A 21083-nucleotide genomic window follows, 5' to 3' on the forward strand; every position below is an offset into this window, starting at 1 on the left:
TTTTTAACTTTAGTTCATCTGCAGGGCAGAATTTCAGTCTATCTGCCATGTTAAGACACAAAAATATCATCATCATCATCATCATCATCATCATCATCATCAGTAGGTGGAGGAGGACTGTGTATGCAAAAAAAAGTACAAACTAAGCCAGCGGGGAAATGGAACAGTTCTTAGTCAAAACATGTTTCTGTTGGTTGAAACCTGCAGAGGTGCAGAGGGTAATAACCTCTGAAAGCCAGCATGAGCACAGAGATGAGCTGCACATTCTGAATACTTATTACAGCCTGCTGACAGTCACATGTAGCTCGGGAATTGCCTGTGGAGATGCTTGTCATCACTTCTCGTGACAGGTAATGCATATGCAGAACAAAAAAAAAATGGTTCTGTTCTGGTAAATACATTTAAGTGAGGTAGATTTGAATGTTAAATAGGAATTATTTTCCTGCAGACATCATCACTGGGATATGATATGTTTATGTGCAACATCTTAACATCCCATTTCAATATCAAATGACTTACTGGTGAGATTTTAGACAAGGCTGGGGTAGTCTACTGGAGAAAAATTCAAAATAATCTTCTATAAGCTTGATCTAAAAAAAGCATCTTTATCAATGCTTCATCTTTGTCTGAACTACCACCAAGAGGAACAAGGCAGGAGCTTACACTGCCATCGTAGTACACTGCACCTCAGTCTCACATAATGGGTTTCTAGCGGTCACTCCTCACTCTAGTACTCTTCGTCACTAAATGTAGTCAAGGACCACCTACAAGATGCTTTTCTGCTCACTATGTTTGGAAAAGTCGTTATTTGAGTTACCGTAGCCTTTCACAAGGTGCTTTTGCCTGCATAACTGCCACCTGCTGGATGTTTTTTGTTTATCGCACGATTCTGTGCAAACTCCAAAATCTCAGGTGATTAGCAGTTTCTGAAATACTCAAACTAGCCATCTGTTAGAAACAATGACTGAGATCACATCCCATTTCCCCCTCATTCTGATGTTCGATGTGAACATTAACTGAAGCTCCTGACCTGCAACTGCATGATTATATACACAGTGCTGTGGCCACATGAATTGAGAATTGAATACAATGCATGAATGTGAAAGTATACGGGAGGTCACGGTGGTTTAGTTAGCACGTTAGCCTCGCACCTCTGGGGGTGTGAGTTCAAATTCCTCCCCCCGTCCAAAGACATGTGTTTTAGGCTGATTAGCATTTCCAAATTGTAGGTGATGTGTGAACGTGTGTGCGACTGTGCCCTGTGATGGGTTGACACCTTGTCCAGAGATGTCCCCTGCCTTGTGCCCAGAGTTCCCTGGAATAGGCGCACGACCTTTCCAGATGCATAAATGCCATAATAAAATGAATGATGGGTAACACGCCAGTAATAATTACATTGCCCCAGCTCCTCATGTTAGCGTATGTTGATAATCTGGCAATGTGCGGATATACGCATGTATGTGGATTTGAAGTTTCAATCGTTTTCCTTACAGTTACCTTTATAGCTTTCAAAGCGCTGCCTTATAAGGCAACTTACATATGAGACAGCATTATCAGCAAGGCAATAAGGCCTTCTGTTTTGAACAAACCCTAGAAACAACAACGCTTATGCACCACTAACTGTTTCAAACAAAACTGGTGCAGTTTTGCTCTGAAATGCTTATATTCTGAGGTATGGCAAGCCAATCAGGGTGTAACCAATAATTCCGAAGCCCGTCGCCAGCTAAGCGTACAAAAGATATATAAGATGTATAAGACACTCCATAGCCACAGGACGCTGAGACTACCTCGACCATGACTGCCAAATGGTTTATTTGTCACATCGTGCAACCCGACCCCATATTTACCCCATTTAAAATTTTCATCATTTTGTTTCTGAACACAATAAAAAAGCGATGCCCTAAGGGTCCATTTGCAACTACTCCACAATTCCATATGGCAGCCATCTTGGCATCTTTGGTTGTATTCCACATGAAATCTACATTGTTTCACTTAGCCAATTATCGTGTGATTGGGGGCCATGCAATCGTTTCCAGGTGTGGAGGCATCAACAATCTACCCACGCTGCCTCTGTTTTCAAACACAAACAGCATGTCCTGGGGATACGAGAAGATGGATGAAAGAAAGACGTCGAGTGACGGAAAGTAGATGCAGGTCTTCGTATCCTTTCTAAACTCTGATAACAAAGCCAATCTAGCCATCATAAGTTGTAATATGATACCTGAACTGGAAGCCTGGGAGAAACAGTGTGATGCCCCAGTGTCTGGTGGGTGATGTATGGTTATGATCGGTTTGAAAAAAAAGAACATAGTTACACTTCGCGTAAAAGGCGCAAATCAGTGCATTGGTGCATTGTTTTGAAGTTAGTCATCAACCTCAGAGAAGATGATGATGGTACCCAAATGGTACATCTTTTGTACCTTTAGTACGTGAATATAGTTTACCTCTATAATCATTTAAGGTACATAATTACACCTTAAGGAGTAAATTAAAACTTTAAAAATGTACAATGCATGCAAGTAAAATATACCCTTGAAGGTACCATCGAAGCGACAAGGAGAGGTACAGTTTGCCTTTTCAAGTTTGATATCGCAAGCAACATGGCCGACATGGATAAATAACTGAACAACAAAACATCTCGTGCTTGCTTATGGTTTCTACAAATGTGTTTTGTCTGACTGGCTTCATAGTCTTTCACTATGCCTTGCAGTGCATTGGGGTCCACTGGAAAAAATTATACTCCCTAAATTTAACATGGGACTCGCTCACAGTGCACTAATGGCAAGGTTCATACGAGGTGAATCTTCCATGGAAAACAAAATCCGCATTTCATTATGATAACAAACCTCTTTTCAAGCATTACTCTCAGAATCTGCACGTATTCCGAGTCAGATCTGATTTTTGATGGTTCGAGTTTTTGAAAGGGAATCTATCCAAAGATAATCAAGTCAAAAAATATAACTTTTTAATGCATTCATAAGATGCAAATAAGCCTTCACAGAACCGCGCTTGTCGAGTTTATTTCAGTTCAAAGGTATTCGGTTTAACTTTCCACTACAGAGCAAGTAATTCAAATTCTGTCAGGGACGACTCTTCTTTTTCATCTGCCTTAGACTCCAGCAAGTGCGCACATGAAATGCTGGCAAAGAAAATCATGATTTGTTATGGTGTTTCGAATATTCAGAGGTTTCGACTGGCCTTATCTCCAGCGCCGGCCTTTGTTAAAGATAGCACTAATTCCATACCAGTTGCAGCAACATGGCTGTTCGTTCACAACACAGATGACAAAGTGGTCTCGCTTTTGATGGAAAGCCAGACAGGAGGATTGGATTGTTGATGTTCATGTAGGATCAGATGGAACAGCAGGTTCTGGGACTGCCTGTTACAGCTCTCACGTGAGAGAGACTCCCGCCAAGAACTGTTCTGATCAGGAGAAAGGAAACCAAAGCTTACAAAGCTCCAGACCGAACTAATCTTACCGCTGATCGGCCATCTGTTGAGACGAAAAAGAGGTCTTGGGTTGATGCCAAGATTTTGGATATTGAACATGTGACTAAACGATTTAAAAGTCGGTCCGAGATATTCTGAGAATTTACAGAATGTTTTCTTCATATGTTTAGACTATCCACATATTTTCTCAGATCTGAAAAGCTTTAAGACGTTTAAAATACAGAATAAACCAGCAGTATTACTGTATAAACCCGTTTGGACCACTTTTACCAAAATATTTAGCAGATCTTTTCATTTATCCCTTCTTGCAAATCCAAACAAATCTTCAAGTAAGCATCAGTGAAAGAACTTTTTCTTTGCCCGAGATCTAGCCGATATGATCGAGGTCAAGTGGCCAACGTAAACCAGCATCAAGACGATGGTGTGTTGGTTTGAATCACGCTAAGACAAATAAGACCTGTGTTGTGCTTGACTGGGGGCAGAAAAGCTGATTAACAGTTCCTGGCTGAGGAAAGCTCAGAGAAGGACCCCAGATAAAAGAGCGCCGGGGTAAAAGAAGGGTGAGGACTTACATGTAGCTACTCCTCAAAAGCGGGGTTGTGTAGAAGCTAAGAGACTGGATTGTGTATAGAATTTTTTTTAAAGTAAACACGGTCACATATTCGACTCGTAAAATCTTGCTTTCTCGAGCCCTTACAGACATATTAAATGCATTCTTGCCTCATAAAATGCTGGCAAAGCACTCTTCGGGAATGTTTTAAAGAATGTCATTTTAGTTTTTAATCATGTACTCTCGTGTTATTGACATGGACACTTTAACATAAACTTACCAGTCAAACAAGGGCTCATTGTTAAACCTCATTCTAAACTCGTGTGTGAACTCCAGTGTGTCAACTCATCCTCTTGGTCTAACAATTAGCTTCCACTCAATGCCATGACAGTCTGTTTTTCTTTTCTTTGCTCTCATCAATCTACTCTTATAGTAGTAGGAATGATGGTTTGCAGCAGCCGAATTGATTCACCAGAAAGAGCCTCCAACTACTTTTCTGTTTTAGGTCACACCTGCAATCTTTAAAACCAAAAGGTTTTCATATTGGTTCTCTTGATAGTTGGGGTCCTTAGCTGTCTAAACAGCTTCTGCTTGGAACACTCTCTGAGTGGGACTAAGGAGAATATGTGTAGTCATATGCATTTCACTATTTAACATTGGAATAAGTGCAACTTAACATTATTACGCAAAAAAGTAACCATGGTTTTGTTTTGTTTTGTTTGCAGGTCTCCAAAAAGTGACCCCTCCCCAAAAACCTCACCACAAGGCAGCCAGGCTATTTTATTTATTTTGTTTGTAAAATTCCACCAGCAGCACATCTGATTTAAATTAATTCAGCAGCAATTAGCCAAACCCGTGTGCTAGTGGTGGAATTTCACAAATGGATTGGATGAGAGTTTGAACTACAGGGGTGAAATCCTGACACTAACACATCAAATGTGATGTTCTAACTGTTACTGTTAAATCTGAGGGCAGGAAATAGACCAGGAAGTGACCTACCAGCATTTCATTAATGAAACAGCTTGAGAGCCATGATTTCATTCTGAATGTTGACGCGTTACATTTGATAACAGAAGTCGGGCAGGGAGTCTGTCAAAGGGGGTGATGGATTTTCATAGCCAGCAGTGTTCATGATACACTTCACCTCCTGATGAAGGAGGCTGACACAGCTTTTAATACAATTCGTTTTCAATGGTGTAGGATTATTCACTGCCAATTTATCATGTTCTTTATCCTTGAGCATAGACATCCAGCCACCACGCCTCATATTGGTACCAGGCCGTGGCTTGTTTAAAGGAAAAGACTGCCAATCAACACAAGGTAGTACAATAAAACTGTACTGACACGAACAGATATAATGAGCGCAGACACACATATGTATAAACGTCAACCATCTTTTTAGTACGTAAGGGGTTGTTTATGAGAACAACATACAGGAAGCAGCACAACCACAATTACATGAATGACTCATGGTTCAGGCTCATCTTGCTGCAACTGTCCACGCAAATTGGAGGAGTAAAGGCTAAATTGTCAAAAATAATTATACTATTTCACAGAAATGAAAAGATCAATAGACATTTTTTTCCATATACGGTCTTCTTTTTGTCTAGAACCCCAACAGACCCGTCCAAAAAGCTTTAAAACACCGATTTTAATTTCATGGGCCAGAAGCATGATGAAGTCATTCTGATAAGGTGTTATTTCAAGCATAAACAGAGCACAGTGCCGTAAATGCTCTATGCTAATGGGGGCACTGATAGTGTTTGAAGCCGTCCCTTTGAAATGATACATCTCCGGCTGACATTTGTCAAATGTGATTAAAAACATTGTGGAAAAATGTAAACAGGGCAAATATGCTTAAGGGGGGACCGAGTTCTGCCAGGAGACTCATACCAGCCCTGTTGACATCTACAGAAATACTTTCTACATGTTCCTACAAGTCGCCATGATGATACACCGAGACAACTGCCATTTCGGTCCTCCATTATAAATTCTTTGAAATATGGCCTTATATAAATGTGCCCGAGGACTCGCTCACCTTGTAGTCCAGCTGCGCAGTCAGAATTTGAGTGGAATTAATCATTTTAGTTGGCTGGTGGAATTTGATTTGGATTCAAAATACAAATTTCGCATCAGCATTTGCATCTCCCAAAACACCACGTGTAAGAAACCTATGAGGAACGTTTGTTTGCAGCCGGCAAGCTCATCCGTTTATACATTCTTTTAATGTTATTTAAAATACTAGGTTTTTCCCCCCACAAACGTCATGAAATAATTTTGGGAAATTCCCAGAACAAAATCAATCTCACAAGGAAAAGAACGCTAATCTTGTGTTGGCTGCTAATGTAACAGAATTACACTCTTAGGATAAAAAAAATCCCTTCAAGGATTCTTCAAGGGTTGGTTAAGGGTTCGTAGTGTCTTAAAAGCATGCTATTTGGAGCAATTTCGAACAGGGAAAACACTCCGGTCTAGGGCTCAACTTAGAACCTTTACGGAAAGATGCTACAAGGGAATAGAGTTGTTTTTTTAGCATTTACGTTTTGAATTAAAATTACTATTTTCATTTCACTATGAATAATCTCTCCAGAACAGTTAATCAAGAAAACACCACAGAAGGGGGCGAAGCTATATCTTCTTTAAACCTACTACGTTTCAGGAAGAAGTGGAACAAAATGTTCCACCTACCTTACATGTCACACATTTAGAGTACCCCAGAGGAACAACTGAAAAACCCTTTACAGCTCTAAAATTAAACTTTATTTTTAAGAGCATCATGTGACAGTGGAAACTCATTTCGTTAGCTCCACTTCAGAGAAATCCAACACAACTGTCCGAGTGTACTGTAGACCTCACGTATGGATGTAACATTTATAATAGACGTCTGAAGTGGTATTACAGAATGTAAAACTAACTTGGACTTTGGAGGTTGTGTTTAATTTCAGGATCGACTCGATAAACCCAGCGGAAGACAGAGAGGCTTCCCCTGCATGTTACGATTCCTCATTTGGCAGCAGCTGAAGAGCTCCCACTGCTACGGTCAGGTTCTGCTCGTTCACCAGTGTTCAGGGTGTGAGGTGCCAGGCCCTGGGCATGTTTATGTTGGCAGCTATAGGCAGCAGACTGTGTGTCTGTGGAGGCAGCGAAGCACGCCAGAGGACGTCAGAGCGATTTGTAGAGGGAGTGAAGTACAGCCGGGTTTGAAACATGACAACATTAAATGCTGATCTGATATCATTGGGTTAAGCGGGAATAACAGTAATAATGGGGGGAGGGGAGAGGGGGGCGCTCCACCAGTGGTCAGCAAAACCAAAACCCAGTACAGTCGCTCTCAAACCTCTCTTCAAGACCCACCAGACTGTCCACACATTTGTTCTATCCCAACTGACAACACATGGCTAGAGAAATTATAGACAGTCTGGGGGCCTTGAGGTCTGTTTTCAGAACCAGGTGACTAGACAATTGTTTTGTTTTTTTTTTTGGTTAAAAACCACGTTTTCACACTCATACTGAGCTCAGGAAGAATAAGTTCAAATGTGAAAACGCCCTTAAAGTTGACTTCTTTACCTGATGTATAGATATGATTTAGAAAATATTCACAGCGTTGACTGGGTCTTCTTCCCATCTGCAAAAATATATAAATAAATAATTCCCGGGATTGCATAATCCTTAAGCATCGCAATAACCCAAAGTTATCATCATTAGACAGTAATGCCATATTCAGTTCCACAAAATCAATATATACAAGACCTTGTGCATGACAGAGAAGAACAAAAGGGACAACATTGATAAAACTGCTACAGCATTAAACACCGAAGCCAAGAAAGTGGTTTAAATCGTGCTTTCTCTCTAGACAGCTCTCTTATCTTGTAAATCTAGCAATGTGTCTTTCTTGAGCTTTCCTAGAATAAACATTTCCGTGCATCAGCGTTAATCCTCGTGGTTATTTTGATGTATTGGAAGCCAGACCTCTCATTTCCTTCTCGCTTATCTTAGAAAAACCTCTTATTACACAGGCATTCTTTACACTTTTAGTAAATCGCTGTCCTTACATAAAGCGATGACCTAATTTGATTTCTAACTACAGAACCACAAGCAGCGTTTAAATCTACCTTTGCTCTTTCAGATACTAAGTCATAACCTGGCACCAGCAGCACAGCAATTCAATCAAAACTTCAGGCGCAGGTCCAAGTCGCTCCACTCTCTATCTAATTTGGAGAAAGCAGCCAGCATAGCACTCCCATTATCTTCTGAGCTACAAAAAGTACTGAAAACTAATGAGTACCCAGATGACAATGCAGTCTTCATCCAAGTCAAAGGTGGGATTGTTTTTTAAAATAGCCTTTCTGTACTCTACACCACACTAATTTTTTGGTGTGGCAACTCTGACAGTCTCAAACTGGGAGAATGAATATTTAAGGGAACTGCCAAGACATGTCTGGTGTCCGTAACTGTTTCTTTACTTCTGCCATAAAGCTACATGTCAAATGTAAAGTCCCCTCTGAAACTATTAGGGCAAGGCCAATTCATTTGTTTTCCTTGGCCTACCCATTCGGTGTCTGTTGCTTAGTACACCGGTGGTTTCTTTCTTTTTCAGTACATTCCAAATTGTTGTACTGGCTACTCCCAGTGTTTGTGCAGTGCCTCTGATTGACTTTCTCTCTTCTCTAAACTTCAAAATGGCTTGCTTTTCTCCCACAGACAACTCTCTGATCTTCGTGTTGGCTTATCCTTTTTAACAACAAATGCAGTCTTCTCAGGTGAAACTGAAGGCTAAAACCAAGAGGAGCTGTTCAGAACTATTTATTGTTTAAACAAATCAATCTAGCAAGACACACCTGGGTAACGAGAAACACCTCTCAGTCACATGCTCCAAAATGTTTGCTCACCTACAAATTGTGAGATCTGATACAAAATGTGCTATGTTCCATTTCGTTTAACACATCTAGATATAAATACCAGGAAATAAAAAAATAAAAAAGTTCTCTTCTCATATTCATCTTTTGATCTCAAACCCAGATAAATGTCTTCAGTCTACAGCAAAAACAAATGTATTTGCCTGGCCGTTCGAATAGTTTCGGAGGGGACTGTAAAACTTAGGGTTGTGTCTCAAGCATCACATACTTGCCTTTGAATCAAACAGAAATGCTATTCATACCAAAAATAGCAGAATGATCGACAATTTTTAAAATTTATTCATATTCACCATTAGTAAACACTATATCCAGTGGTTCAGTGGACCCAGAGTCTATCCCAGGAACACTGAGAGCAAACCAGGACGGGACACCAGTCCATCACAATCCACCACTTGTGTTTAAATGCTTTATTTGGTGTTTTTAAACAATACTACCACGTCATTTGCAGAGCATAAGTTTTCCCTGCCAATCACCATGCCAAGACGAATCAATCAAGTCATCTATACATTCAGTTAAATAAATCCCTGACTATTTTCAAATGGACCAAAGATCAGTTCTCGGTTTCAAAAACAACTTTTACACTGAACCAAACAATGCAATCTGGTATGTTTTTGGGTGAAAGAAGGTGGGAGAGATCCTGAAAAAACCCTACATGGACATGGTAGAACTTGTGATACTGAGCACAAACAGGAACCTGAGACCGAACCCCAAATGTGGAGCTCTGAGGCACCAACACCACACGGATGTACCCCAGTGATTCATTCATTCTTTATCAGCAACCACTTTATCCTGATCAGGGTCATGGTGGGTCCGGAGCTTATCCCAGGACCACAAAGCGTGAGGTGGAAATACACCTAGGGCAACTTATGTTATGTTTTTGGGAGGTGGAAAGAAACCTGAGAACCAGGCGGAAACCTACACCGACACATTGAGAACATGTGAAACATGGCACAGACTGTTACCCCAGCTCAGAACTGAATTGTATTACCATCTAAATCACTTCTACGATCCGATTCGGCCTTCAAACTTCAGGCTGACGCTCGTTTTCTCCACTAACACTACGCTGAGAAAAAACGGCTAATACTGTTGTCTATTCCTATAGAAATCCGTGTGTCAGACAGTTATCGAAACCACAGCAGAGATTTTTAGTGGGAAACAGCAAGCAGATAGAGACTTCATGTTACTCTTACATCCATAACAACGACTGACAAAGTCACCACTGTCTTTTACTACCAAAAGCCTGGGTACTAAATAATGTGTGATTCACACCACTCATTATTTCCTGAAATAGCTGAAGGAAGAGCATGTACTGCTCAATACTTCACATAACACAGTTTAACAGGAAACTCCTTTTTTCCCCTCAGTGACCCCTATTTTAGGATATTGTAAAATGGGAATGTTATAAATTACAACGATACAAAGCTTCTGTCCTTAGTCATGTTTACAGTCCCTCCTGTTACAGACACGTGCTCTTCTTCTCTGCTCAGAAACCCTGAAAAATTCAGCATGTAACTGTCAGCATGGATCTGCTGCAAATAACAAACGACAGCAAAAGAAACAAGTAAACCTCGAAGCTGGCTTTTCAAGAGAGTGAAACCACAAAGGGGGACCAAGTTGGACGCCAACTTACCTCCTGAACAAGTGAGTTAATGTAATGAACTGGTAAACTGATTGAATCAATGACCGCAGAAACAAATCAGTAAAACTTAATGGTTTACACTGTGCCACACTGTCCGAGAGGATCAGAATAAAATCTTGGGAATTCTATAACAGACTGCAAGACAATTCGTGTTCTCCATGTCAGATCATACGATGAAGATCCTCTAACGATAGACCTGGGTTTAAAGACGTTTACTACGTTCAGCTAACGTCATCGTTCAGAATGATCCGAGTTTAAAAACACAAACAAGCCCTTGGTATAGCAGTAGCAATGTTATGCCTATAGAGAAAACACGTTTTAAAGGGTGAAGAAGAGGAGTTCGGAGCTACAGGACAACATGAAATGCTTATTCGTCAATGTAACCTTGAGGAAATAAGGAAAACCTTTCTGTGGATTAGCATCTTGCTGGATGAGGAGCCAGACATGCAGGCTGGTGTAATTATCTACATTTTATACAGCCCATGTTCTGTGAATGTATTGTCCTGTGTGTCTACTGGTTTGTTTTGTGGATTTATTATCCTGCGCTCGTCTTTACATAGTCTTGCGTACTGTTCTGTGTTCCACCATGGTCCTGGAGAAAGAAAATCTCATTCCAATGTATACAAGCTATACAGAGAAATGACAAAAACCCACTTGACTTGACTTGATTTTAGTTCGTGTGAGTGTTTTAAATGATCGCTTGCTCAAATAAACATTTCAGATCATGTTTCTAGTTCGGGGCCATCCTATGGTGGTGTTTAGACGAGCACCCGTAGCAGAGCTCATGCTGAGATTTTAATAAAAATACTTCTGACACCGTTTCACGTTATGCATTATAAGACCGCCAATCCGAACTCCAAAGAATTCGTTTACGTTGTGCGATTCGCTATCCGTGATAACACAAATCAGCAGAGACCCATACAGTGCATTAAAAAAGCATTTCACAAGTTTATAGCCAACTGTCTTATAACTTGCATGTAAGTTGGTTAGCCAGTCTGGAAAACATCCAGATGTTTTGGGGGAAAACTGGGGGAAGTTGTTTTGGATCTGGACCATTTGAAGTCCCAAGAGACCATTGGAGTGCTGATCAAGGTATGTTCAAAAATATAGGTTTTGTAGCAGAACGGTGCACTGGAAGTTTCCAGCCAATTTTAGGCACCTGGATCAATAAGTTGCAAACTTGCTTTCTTAAGCTGTTCCGAAGCATTTTGCTTTAACAAATCAGTAAGTTATTTGGCAAGTGTTTTTCCTTTTAGTGAACTTTGTTGTAGCTGACTGAGTAGATTAAGATGATGGAAAGTTAGCTAGCTGGCCTGATATGGATGAAATCCTCCAGCTACCAGGAATTTGAGGGATACAGGGGCATGGATGGAAGGTGGAGTCAAGGACTTTGTAGTTCACCTTGTTGCCACTAGAGCTGAACTATCCAGATCCAGAACACTAGCACTTTTCGTGGTGCCATCCCATTCCCACACATTCACACCTAGGGGCAATTTAGCATAGCTAATCCACCTACAACATGTTATGGGGAGGTTGGAGGAAACAGGACAACCCTGAGGGAACCCCTACAGACACAAAGAGAACATGCAAAACTCCACAGACAGTAACCTGAGCTCAGGATCTTGATTTGTAGCAATGTTCAGAGATTTGTAGCGAAATTCTATGGAAAACACTGAGATTTTAGACTCAAATTGAAAAGTACTATAAAAACGATTGTTGTTCGGCTTCGCCTCGATTTCTACAAGCACACAGAACTCACCCCTGTGAAAATCCACCTCTCCGTCGATGAGAAGAGAGAAAAGGAGCCCCTTCTTTGTAGCGTCGGCCTGCAAAAGGTACAGACAAAACAGGACGTCGTGTCAAAACATGCTTGTGGTCACATTTGCTTCAACATTTAGGATCACAAACCGAGCAAAGTCGACGACTGAAATCCTCAGTCGTTCTGCTTTAAGAAGCACTTTAACCTCAGGAAGCCACTAACACGATTGCCATTAGCATGTGCCTTTGATGCTAATGGACGTAGAGGAGGTTCTACTGTCTGTGAGGTTGAAGGGTATGTGGGCTACATCAAAAGCCCATGAGAATGATCCATGTGTTTACACGTACAAAGGCTTCAAGTCTGCAGAAATGAAAGAGGGGTTCAGAAAGAGCTTGGTGCAGACTTTGAAGTTATAGGGGATGATCTTGGCTCATTTGGAAGGCATCTGACCAAAACGTCAGCGTGGGTTGGCCTCAATAACATTTCCCGAAATAAAAGACATTAATATAGACAAACTATGTTCCATGATTCTTCAGTCATATGACCAAAGATGAGTTTATCTTCTGCTATGATTAAACAGGAGGAGGTGTGCAGACACAGTTATGACTATGTTTTCCCGAGACATCAGTGCAGAAATACTTTCTGAACTTTCCCTCAGTGTGTACAGAGTGGAGTGTATACCTAATATATACAAGGCAACTGGTTTAATTGATGTTTTTGTTCAAATAAATTACAACCATCTAAGACGGGCTGCTGAATGCTTGATTCTGATTGGTCAGAAGGTGATGACGAAAATCATGTTTTTATTAAAGTGCTAATTTTAATACGTTATTGTTTCTATAGTAAACAGCAGATTCACAAGGAACTTGTATGGCTTGTAAGGCTTGGAAGGAGATGTTTATTTAACATTGATGGAAGGAGTCTCCAGTGTCAGCGCTTTGGAACAGTCAGAAGTAAAGCTTTTCCTTTGAGTCTTCAGAACAGAGGAGTTTGTGCTTTCCAGTTGTTGTTTTTTTTTTTAACAGGACATGCTATTAATGTAAAGCTGGTGAGGGAACCCTGTGTTATAGCTTCTATAACATAAGTGAACAGGAACTAACTAAAATCGAGCAAATCTAACTATAAATGTATAAAAAGTGCAACGTGTGTTCTATAATCATAAAAAATTGTAACTTGGCACAGTACTTGAATAAAATAGGAATAAAACACTTCAAAACATTATATTATTGGAACGTAATTAACTTCAGGGTGATCATTTCACGTCGCCCACATAGTGGATTGTTTTCCTACAACAGCTTGACCCAAAGTGCTTTATTCCTTACATAATACGCACTAATTCCTCACATGGTGGGGATTACAGACTGTTTCTTATCCTTGTAAGGGAAAAATGACATACATCTACAAACATGCATACAGTAAAACGGTATCAATAAAAATGTTCTGACAGACCTTGAGATATAGACTTTTAATCATCATGACTCTTTATTGGTCACATATACATTAAAGCACAGTGAAATAATCTTCTTTGCATACCTCAGCATGCCAGGAAGTTGAGGTCAGAGTGCAGGGTCAGCCATGATACAGTGCTCCTGGAGCAAAGAGGGTTAAGGGCCTTGACCAACAGTGGCAGCGACTTTCCGATCAGTAACCCAGAGCCTGGGGCTTGAACCCCTGACCTTCTGATCAGTAACCCAATAACCAGTATCCCAGTCTTACCCAGTAACTGCCCCCCAATAATTCTGCTGCCTTATCAGCCCATACAGGATTTCACAGAGATTTTTTTTGTTATTGCTGTGGTGAAAAAAGGCTTGATTTTGCTGAGGCTTTTCTGAAAATTTGCAATGCAATTTCCGGAGTCTTGAATTAGTGAAATTGCAACTCCACGAAATAGTTTTGCATGGTCTTTCACGCTGATGATTGTTGGTACAGTAAATGGGATCTTTTAGCTGTACTCATGTTCGTCGTAGGTTGATCGAAGTGGGCTTCAGCTGAACGAGTGTCATGATGATGTCACGTGACGCGTGTTGGCCCAAATCTGCAGAAAATCTGGAGTAATTCTGAAAAATGGATTTTTCAACTTTGCGTTAATTTCTACGATGGCAAAAGGGCGAAATCGTGGAAGGACTGCCTTATTTGCTTGCACCCCACTGTGTTCTTCGCATAATTAGCCGACAACAGTAACTAGTGGTAAAAACTTTCACAGAGTACTTTGATTTAAGAGAGATTTTCAGAAATCTGCTGTCACACAAAACGTTGCGATGTCAACTAAATGAAGTGCTGTTTAGCCGTGTTTTCAAATATACAGAGTGAAACCATGAAATTACAAAAGTGTTAAACATGGTTTATATCTGCTGTACACTGCATTTACAGTGCACTCTGGGTAATAATATAGAGAACTACCCAGAAAATACCTTTTACACAGGGCTAATTTTCGTCTCTTAATGCCCAACACCCACATTTTGAATTTTGTTTAATGAAATATATTTGGTCCAAAAAAATTTTCCCCATTCATTTCCAATATCCAATGAACTGATTACATTTCTTAGTAATGGAGTCAGACTTTTGGCTCTTACTCTAGCGGCGTGATCGATTAAAGCACTCGTATGTCCGTCAATCGACACACGCCAGACAGCGTATTTACTACTGTGAATAAAATCGTCTAACTATTCCAGACCTTGACTAACATTTCAGGTGATGATGGAGTGCGTCACTCACGGCCAACTCCGCTCCCCACGGCTTTGCAAATACACAACGCCTTTGAGGAATGCCTGAGAGAGATGGAATCTTCCAGGAAGGACATGGAAAAATACATTACCATCCTTACATCACATTCAAGCATCTGACTAGTAAGTAGAGCAAGAAAAAAAAAAAAAGTTATGAAATTCAACTTCCATACAACTGCAGGTAGGCTCCTTCATTGTGCTCTTCACAGCACTCGTGGCAAAACGTTAATGACGTAAAAGAGAAAAGCCATCAATGCTACGTCGGCGACTCTTCCTTGACACGTTAAGGCATCATTTTAATTAAAACAACTCTTTCTAACTCTCCTATTTTATCGTTTTTACCAGTCTGAGGTGGTTTCATACTCTGACACTCCATTATCAATCACACACACACACACACACACAGGGCAGTAAGCTAAGACACGTCAGCCTTCTAAAACACAATCATTTCGGCTTGCTAATCCCAGCTGGAGCTTTTGTTTAAGTTCACATCTCGCCTGAGGAGAATCAGTCGGCCTGTTTATCAGCGTTTGAGGAAGCACCCCCTGCCGAGCCACGGCGCATTATCCCCCTCCCTGACAGAGTTCTTATGCAGATCTTAAGCTGTTTATCCCGAGCCTTTGTGAGACAAACCAACTAACTTCATCAGACTCTTTTCTCCTGTTACATCAATCAGAAAAGATGCTACAGATGAAATATTCTCTGAGGGAAAGAAAAAAAGAAAGAAAAAAAAAAAAAGACATTTTACATGTTTGCAGTTCTGATATTAAGGATTTAATTACTAATCAACCATCACTTTTTTTTTTTACTATTATATAATATTAATAATAAGAATTTTGATTCCTAGAGCACCCCATACATCTCAAGGTCATTTTATAGAGAAAACATACATAAAACTCACATTTATAATGAAAGCCCAAGAGAACTAACAGGAGGTTTACATGATGAACGTGGAGGGGGGAAAAAAAAAAAATCTAACTACAGCAGTAGGGTGAGGGGTGAAATGGAAATACCATCTCACAGGCGAGGGGTGAGGGGGCAAGATGGAAAATACCAAAGACTAAACTGATGAAGTTATCACGCAATAATACGCCGAATACAAAAAGATATGCCAAACAACATATGGATTTGTAAAGATTCATATAAAGTTGAACTCCCTCATACCCCTCCTGCACCACTAGCACTCCACCCGGTGCCCTCGTCTCGACTGAATTCCCCGCTTCAAATAAATGCAGTGTTGTGGAGCTCTTGCTTCCTGTCAAGGTCAATGGAGAATGTTCTCAGTCCAGTAATATGGAATCAAATCTAACAGGGATGCACTGAAAATTATTATTCCACCGAAAATGGTTAAACATGGTGATTTCGGGTTTAGGACAAAATAGAAAGAAAAAAAAAATTCAAAACAGGAAAACGATAACGTTTCCAGTTCTCAAAAAACTGGGAAGTAGGCCTCATGGGGAAAAAGTTTGAATACATCTGAACGTAGGTGGAAAACATAATGAGTCTTTATTAAATCACATATACATTACAGCACTGTGAAATTATTTTCTTCGCAGACCCCAGCATGTTAGGAAGTTGGGGTCAGAGTGCAGGGTCAGCCATGATACAGCACCCCTGGAGCAGAGAGGGTTAAGGGCCTTGCACAAGGGTCCAAGGGCCTTGCCAAGTGGCAGCTTGGCAGTGCTGGGGCTTGAACCCCCGACCTTCCAATCAGTAACCCAGAGCCTTAACCGCCAAGCCACCACTTCCCCTTAAAATACTGAGGAACGTTTTCAGCTCAGCTTTAAACGATGGAAGAATTGAGTGAACAAGCGTCGATGTTTGATCAGAACACCTGAATGAGGCATTTTCACAAGACATTTTTCAAGTGTTCCACCAATTATGGATCAAAACAAGTGGTTCCAAATGTGGGTCTGGGGGGGAAACAGTCACTGGAACCAAGATTTTTAAATGTAGTTATTACAACCCACCAATATATTTATCATTCACTTGTTATAGCTATTAGTGTATTTCATTGGCCCTTTCAATTGGATGTTCATATACAATAAATCGGTACTGAGGGGGGTGGTGAGATTTCTTTTATAGTTAAAGGCGTCCCTGGCTACAAAACAAAAAGTCTGAGAACCTCTGTTTAGACTCACATTTTTCAGTCTTGGTGTCAGGCAAAGTCTTTGACAAGAAGGTCAGGTTAAAAACGTAAAGTTGCTGCAATAAAAGTTAGCCTAAAAAAAAAACTTGGACAAAACCAAACATTAAAGAAGGTTAATGTTCCTACCGGTAACTTTGTTGCAGCAAAGTTGTTCATAAACATTCTCAGAACCAAAGATTTCTACAACCACTATGTGAAAAAGTTGCTAGCTGAGCTAACGTTCTACAGATTAGCATTTCGTTTCTGTGAAATCCTGATTTATTGTCCTGTGCTTACTCAAACAGTGATCAATAATTAAACCGGAGGTGTTATTCACTGCATTTACAGGCCGTCGCATTTGCCAATTTAATCCTTTATCTCAGAGACACCTCGTCTTCCCCCAGTGTTTGATTATGAAGCGGTCTCTTCCCGCTTTATCTGCACAATCCTCGTTCCCGCAACCTTTAAAGGTCACGATCTGGAGCACTGGCTTGATAACTATACACTGACCAGAGACCAGAGAGGATGGTGATGCTTGATAAAATGCATCCTTTAGATAGCCAGTCTGGGGGCACACACACACACACACACACACACACACACACACACACACACACACACACACACACACTCCCTCTCTCCATTCTCATTCCCTATAGCTCCTTTCTCAGTTGGTGTAAAGTTATCAATACTCCGATGTAGACGAATCAATAAATGGTTGCCATAAATACAGCACTGTTCATGTTCCCTCTCTGTTGTTCAGCTACAGAACGAAGGACAACGATTTCAACAAACTTCCTGAACTGAGAGAAGAACAGAACTCCAAACTGACTTATAGTAGAAGTCTAAGGCCAGTTCAGAAGATTGGTCAGAGGGTGCTGATTCATTTCCCATAACAGCAGCTCTGACAGTAGTTCCAGCTGCAAGGTTTGGAACAGCTGTATATTTACGCGCTCTTTTTGTAACATCGGCCCAAATCTGCGGAAAATCTGCGGTAATTTGGAAAAATCGCAAGCTCCTCAAAATATCGCAGAGGTTTTGTGTTCATTCCTGCGAAATCACGCAATTCTGCGGGGACCGAGTTATACAGAAATATAAAAAATAACGCACACCTTCTGTCCAAACAGATTTGAGAATTCAAACTCGCTGTGGAAAAATGGTGTCCATGTGATCATGTGACCTGGTGCGTGCGGGTCCATGTGGGGTACAGGCTGATGGGTGCTGTAGTCCCGCACCGCTATCGGCTCTAACTTAACAGTAGTCCTTTTATATTTGTAATTCTACAGGTTTTGAGCTACACTGCAGAAAATTTGGACTGAAACATTTATTGTTAGAATTCAACAGGTGTCCTGTAATGGACTGGCATCCTGTCCAGGGTGAATTCTCTCTCTTTAAAGCTGCTTTGTGACAATGTCCATTGTTAAAAGTGCTACACAAATAAAAGCGAACTGAACTAAAACTAAATTGAACTGAAAATGAATTCTCCTCCCTCGTTTCCAGTCTTCTAGGGATATGCCGAAATGTCTATTCATAGTCATTACACATACATTACAGATGTGATGGATAGACTTTTAGTTTAGGCTAAAAAAAAAAATAAAGCTGGCGTAATCCTTTAAAGTGAGAAATGGAAAATAACTAAGTGTTTTCTGATAACATTAAGACAACCTGGAAATATGTGAATATGAATCATCACAAGCTGAGGCCTGATGATCTGGACTGAAATTCCAACATAAAGCTGTGATTCGTCCAACATTGAACACCTCGAGGGGAAAGAAAAAAGGACAAAAAAAAAAAAGAAGTGTAAAGTGGCTTTAACATGGTTTCCTCCAAGCAGAACTATAGAGTTGATATTCAGAGCAGCGACTCAGGAAAACAACTGTCCTGTCCTGTCCTGGACCCCACTGAGACTCCTGAGCTCAGGAAATGACCATAAATGGACTGATCCACCTCCAGCCTGTGCTGTAAACACTAGAGTCTAATATGCACTTGTAGGCCACACTGAGTGCCGTCATACCCACTTACCTTCATGCGCTTGGGCTTTTATTCTATCGTGAGTTGTGATTTGGCCGAGGTGCTGTGTAATCAGGTCTCGAGTGTAGGTGGTTAACGCACGATTTCACCCACTCGAGCCGAAGTTTGTTTGCTCCGTGCCCTAAGGAGACGTAAAAATGTGTTCCGAAAGGAATTCATAACACTACAAGTCCTAGAATTTTTTTTTTTTTTTTTTTTTTTTTTTTTTTTTTAAATCGCTGGCAGGGATGACGAAAGCAAAATGATGACAAAGTTGTTTTTTCTTTTTTTCTGTTTTTGTTTGAAAAGGGAGAGTAGCACAAATCCTTGTTTAGGTAATGAAATTAACAAAGGCTTGTTTTTGTCTGCCAGTGTGGTCTCCATCCTGGAATAAACATTTCCCCCTCACTTTTACGTCAAGAGTCCCCCTAGTGGTTATTTAACTGCAGTCTGAAGCAATCACAGTAAAATATATAATTGTACAATTTTGGAAACACCTTACTTTGGCACATGCTGTTCTGTCCTTTCAAGAAAAACAAGAAAAAAAGAAAACTAATAAATCTTGTGCTTTCATTCCAGGCTATGTGAGAAAACATTCCTGGATGGTGTACCTTTCAGGAAGCGTCATGTGCTACACAGGAAGAAAAGAGGGTGACCAGACGTCCTGTGTTTTAAGGGAAAGTCCTATATTTCAGTTATGCTGCAATTCATACATCAATTCATTTGAGATGTTGGCTTCTTTACTGGAACACAGCACATTCATATACTCATTACATGATATTTACTTTATCTATGTTTGGTCACTAAAACACACTCATAAATATTCACACCCAAATACAGTCTTTTAGACGTTACCTCTGTCATTAGGTTGCATCGGGAAGCTGGCACAGAAGACACACGTAACTCTGCACGCATAATCATTAGTTAATTGTTTTTACAGTCTGACTTTATGTGACTTTAACGCCTTTAAGTGCTGTTAAAGGAGAACGATCCGTGACCAGGATGCTGTGATGAAGCAGAATCCATATAACCAGACTGAAGGTGCTATTTTGTTCAAATGAACGGGGTAAAAAAAAGGAACAGAGTGATATTGGCTCCTCGAGGGAAATTTCAGCCAATAACGGCATATTCTGCACAGTGCTCAATTCCTCTTATATCACAGTAATTTTCAAATGAGTTCTAATGATTTTTAATTATTAAAGAATGAAGCATTTTTAATTTTCACCTTGTGGTTACATTTAATAACATTTAACACCCTAGTTCCTGTTATCACTTATGTTATTGCAGCTATAAACAGTAAATCCCTCACCATCTCCCCCTCGCCAATGCAGTTAATGAGACAAAACGCAGATTATAATGATCATATTTGCATACTGTAATGATGGGGGAGGCACGGTGGCTTAGTGGTTAGTAGGTTTGCCTCGCACCTTGGGGGTTGAGGCTTTAGCCCTGTGTATGTGGAGTTTGCAAGTTCTCCCTGGGTTTCGGAGGTTTCCTGTGAGTACTCCGGTTCCCTCCCACAGTCCAGAGACAGGCGTTGTAGGCTGATTGGCATGTGTGAGTGTGTGTGCGATTGTACCCCGTGATAGGTTGGCACCCCGTCAAGGGTGTCCCCCGCTTTGTACCCTGAGTTCCCTGTGATAGACTCCAGGCTCCCGGAGACCCCGTGTAGGATGAGTGGTACGGAAAACGGATGGATGTAATGATATGATACTTTAATTTCAGAAAACGAGAGGCAGGACCATACATCTCACACGACAAAAATCAACGTTCTTCCACTTCGTCTCTTCATTAGTGAACATTTTTCTCCCTGCATTAAGAACAGTTCAGAGTGTTCCTTTTCCTCGAACAACATTTCGACATGGAGTCGCTCTTGAAAAATCAAACCTGAAGCACGATTTTACTTCA

At 40.6% G+C, this 21083-nt stretch overlaps 1 protein-coding gene across 1 annotated transcript in view; it reads right to left on the reverse strand.

Annotated features, from left to right (window-relative positions):
- arhgef3 (Rho guanine nucleotide exchange factor (GEF) 3) overlaps positions 1-21083 on the reverse strand; it is a 93526-nt gene that overhangs the window by 57200 nt on the left and 15243 nt on the right. The window contains exon 2 of the mRNA XM_017450290.3: positions 12315-12381. Coding sequence (XP_017305779.1) covers positions 12315-12381 — 67 coding nt within the window. The remainder of the gene's footprint in view (positions 1-12314; positions 12382-21083) is intronic.

The sequence above is a fragment of the Ictalurus punctatus genome, chromosome 21, assembly GCF_001660625.3.
Source record: "Ictalurus punctatus breed USDA103 chromosome 21, Coco_2.0, whole genome shotgun sequence".
Taxonomy (NCBI): Eukaryota; Metazoa; Chordata; class Actinopteri; order Siluriformes; family Ictaluridae; genus Ictalurus; species Ictalurus punctatus.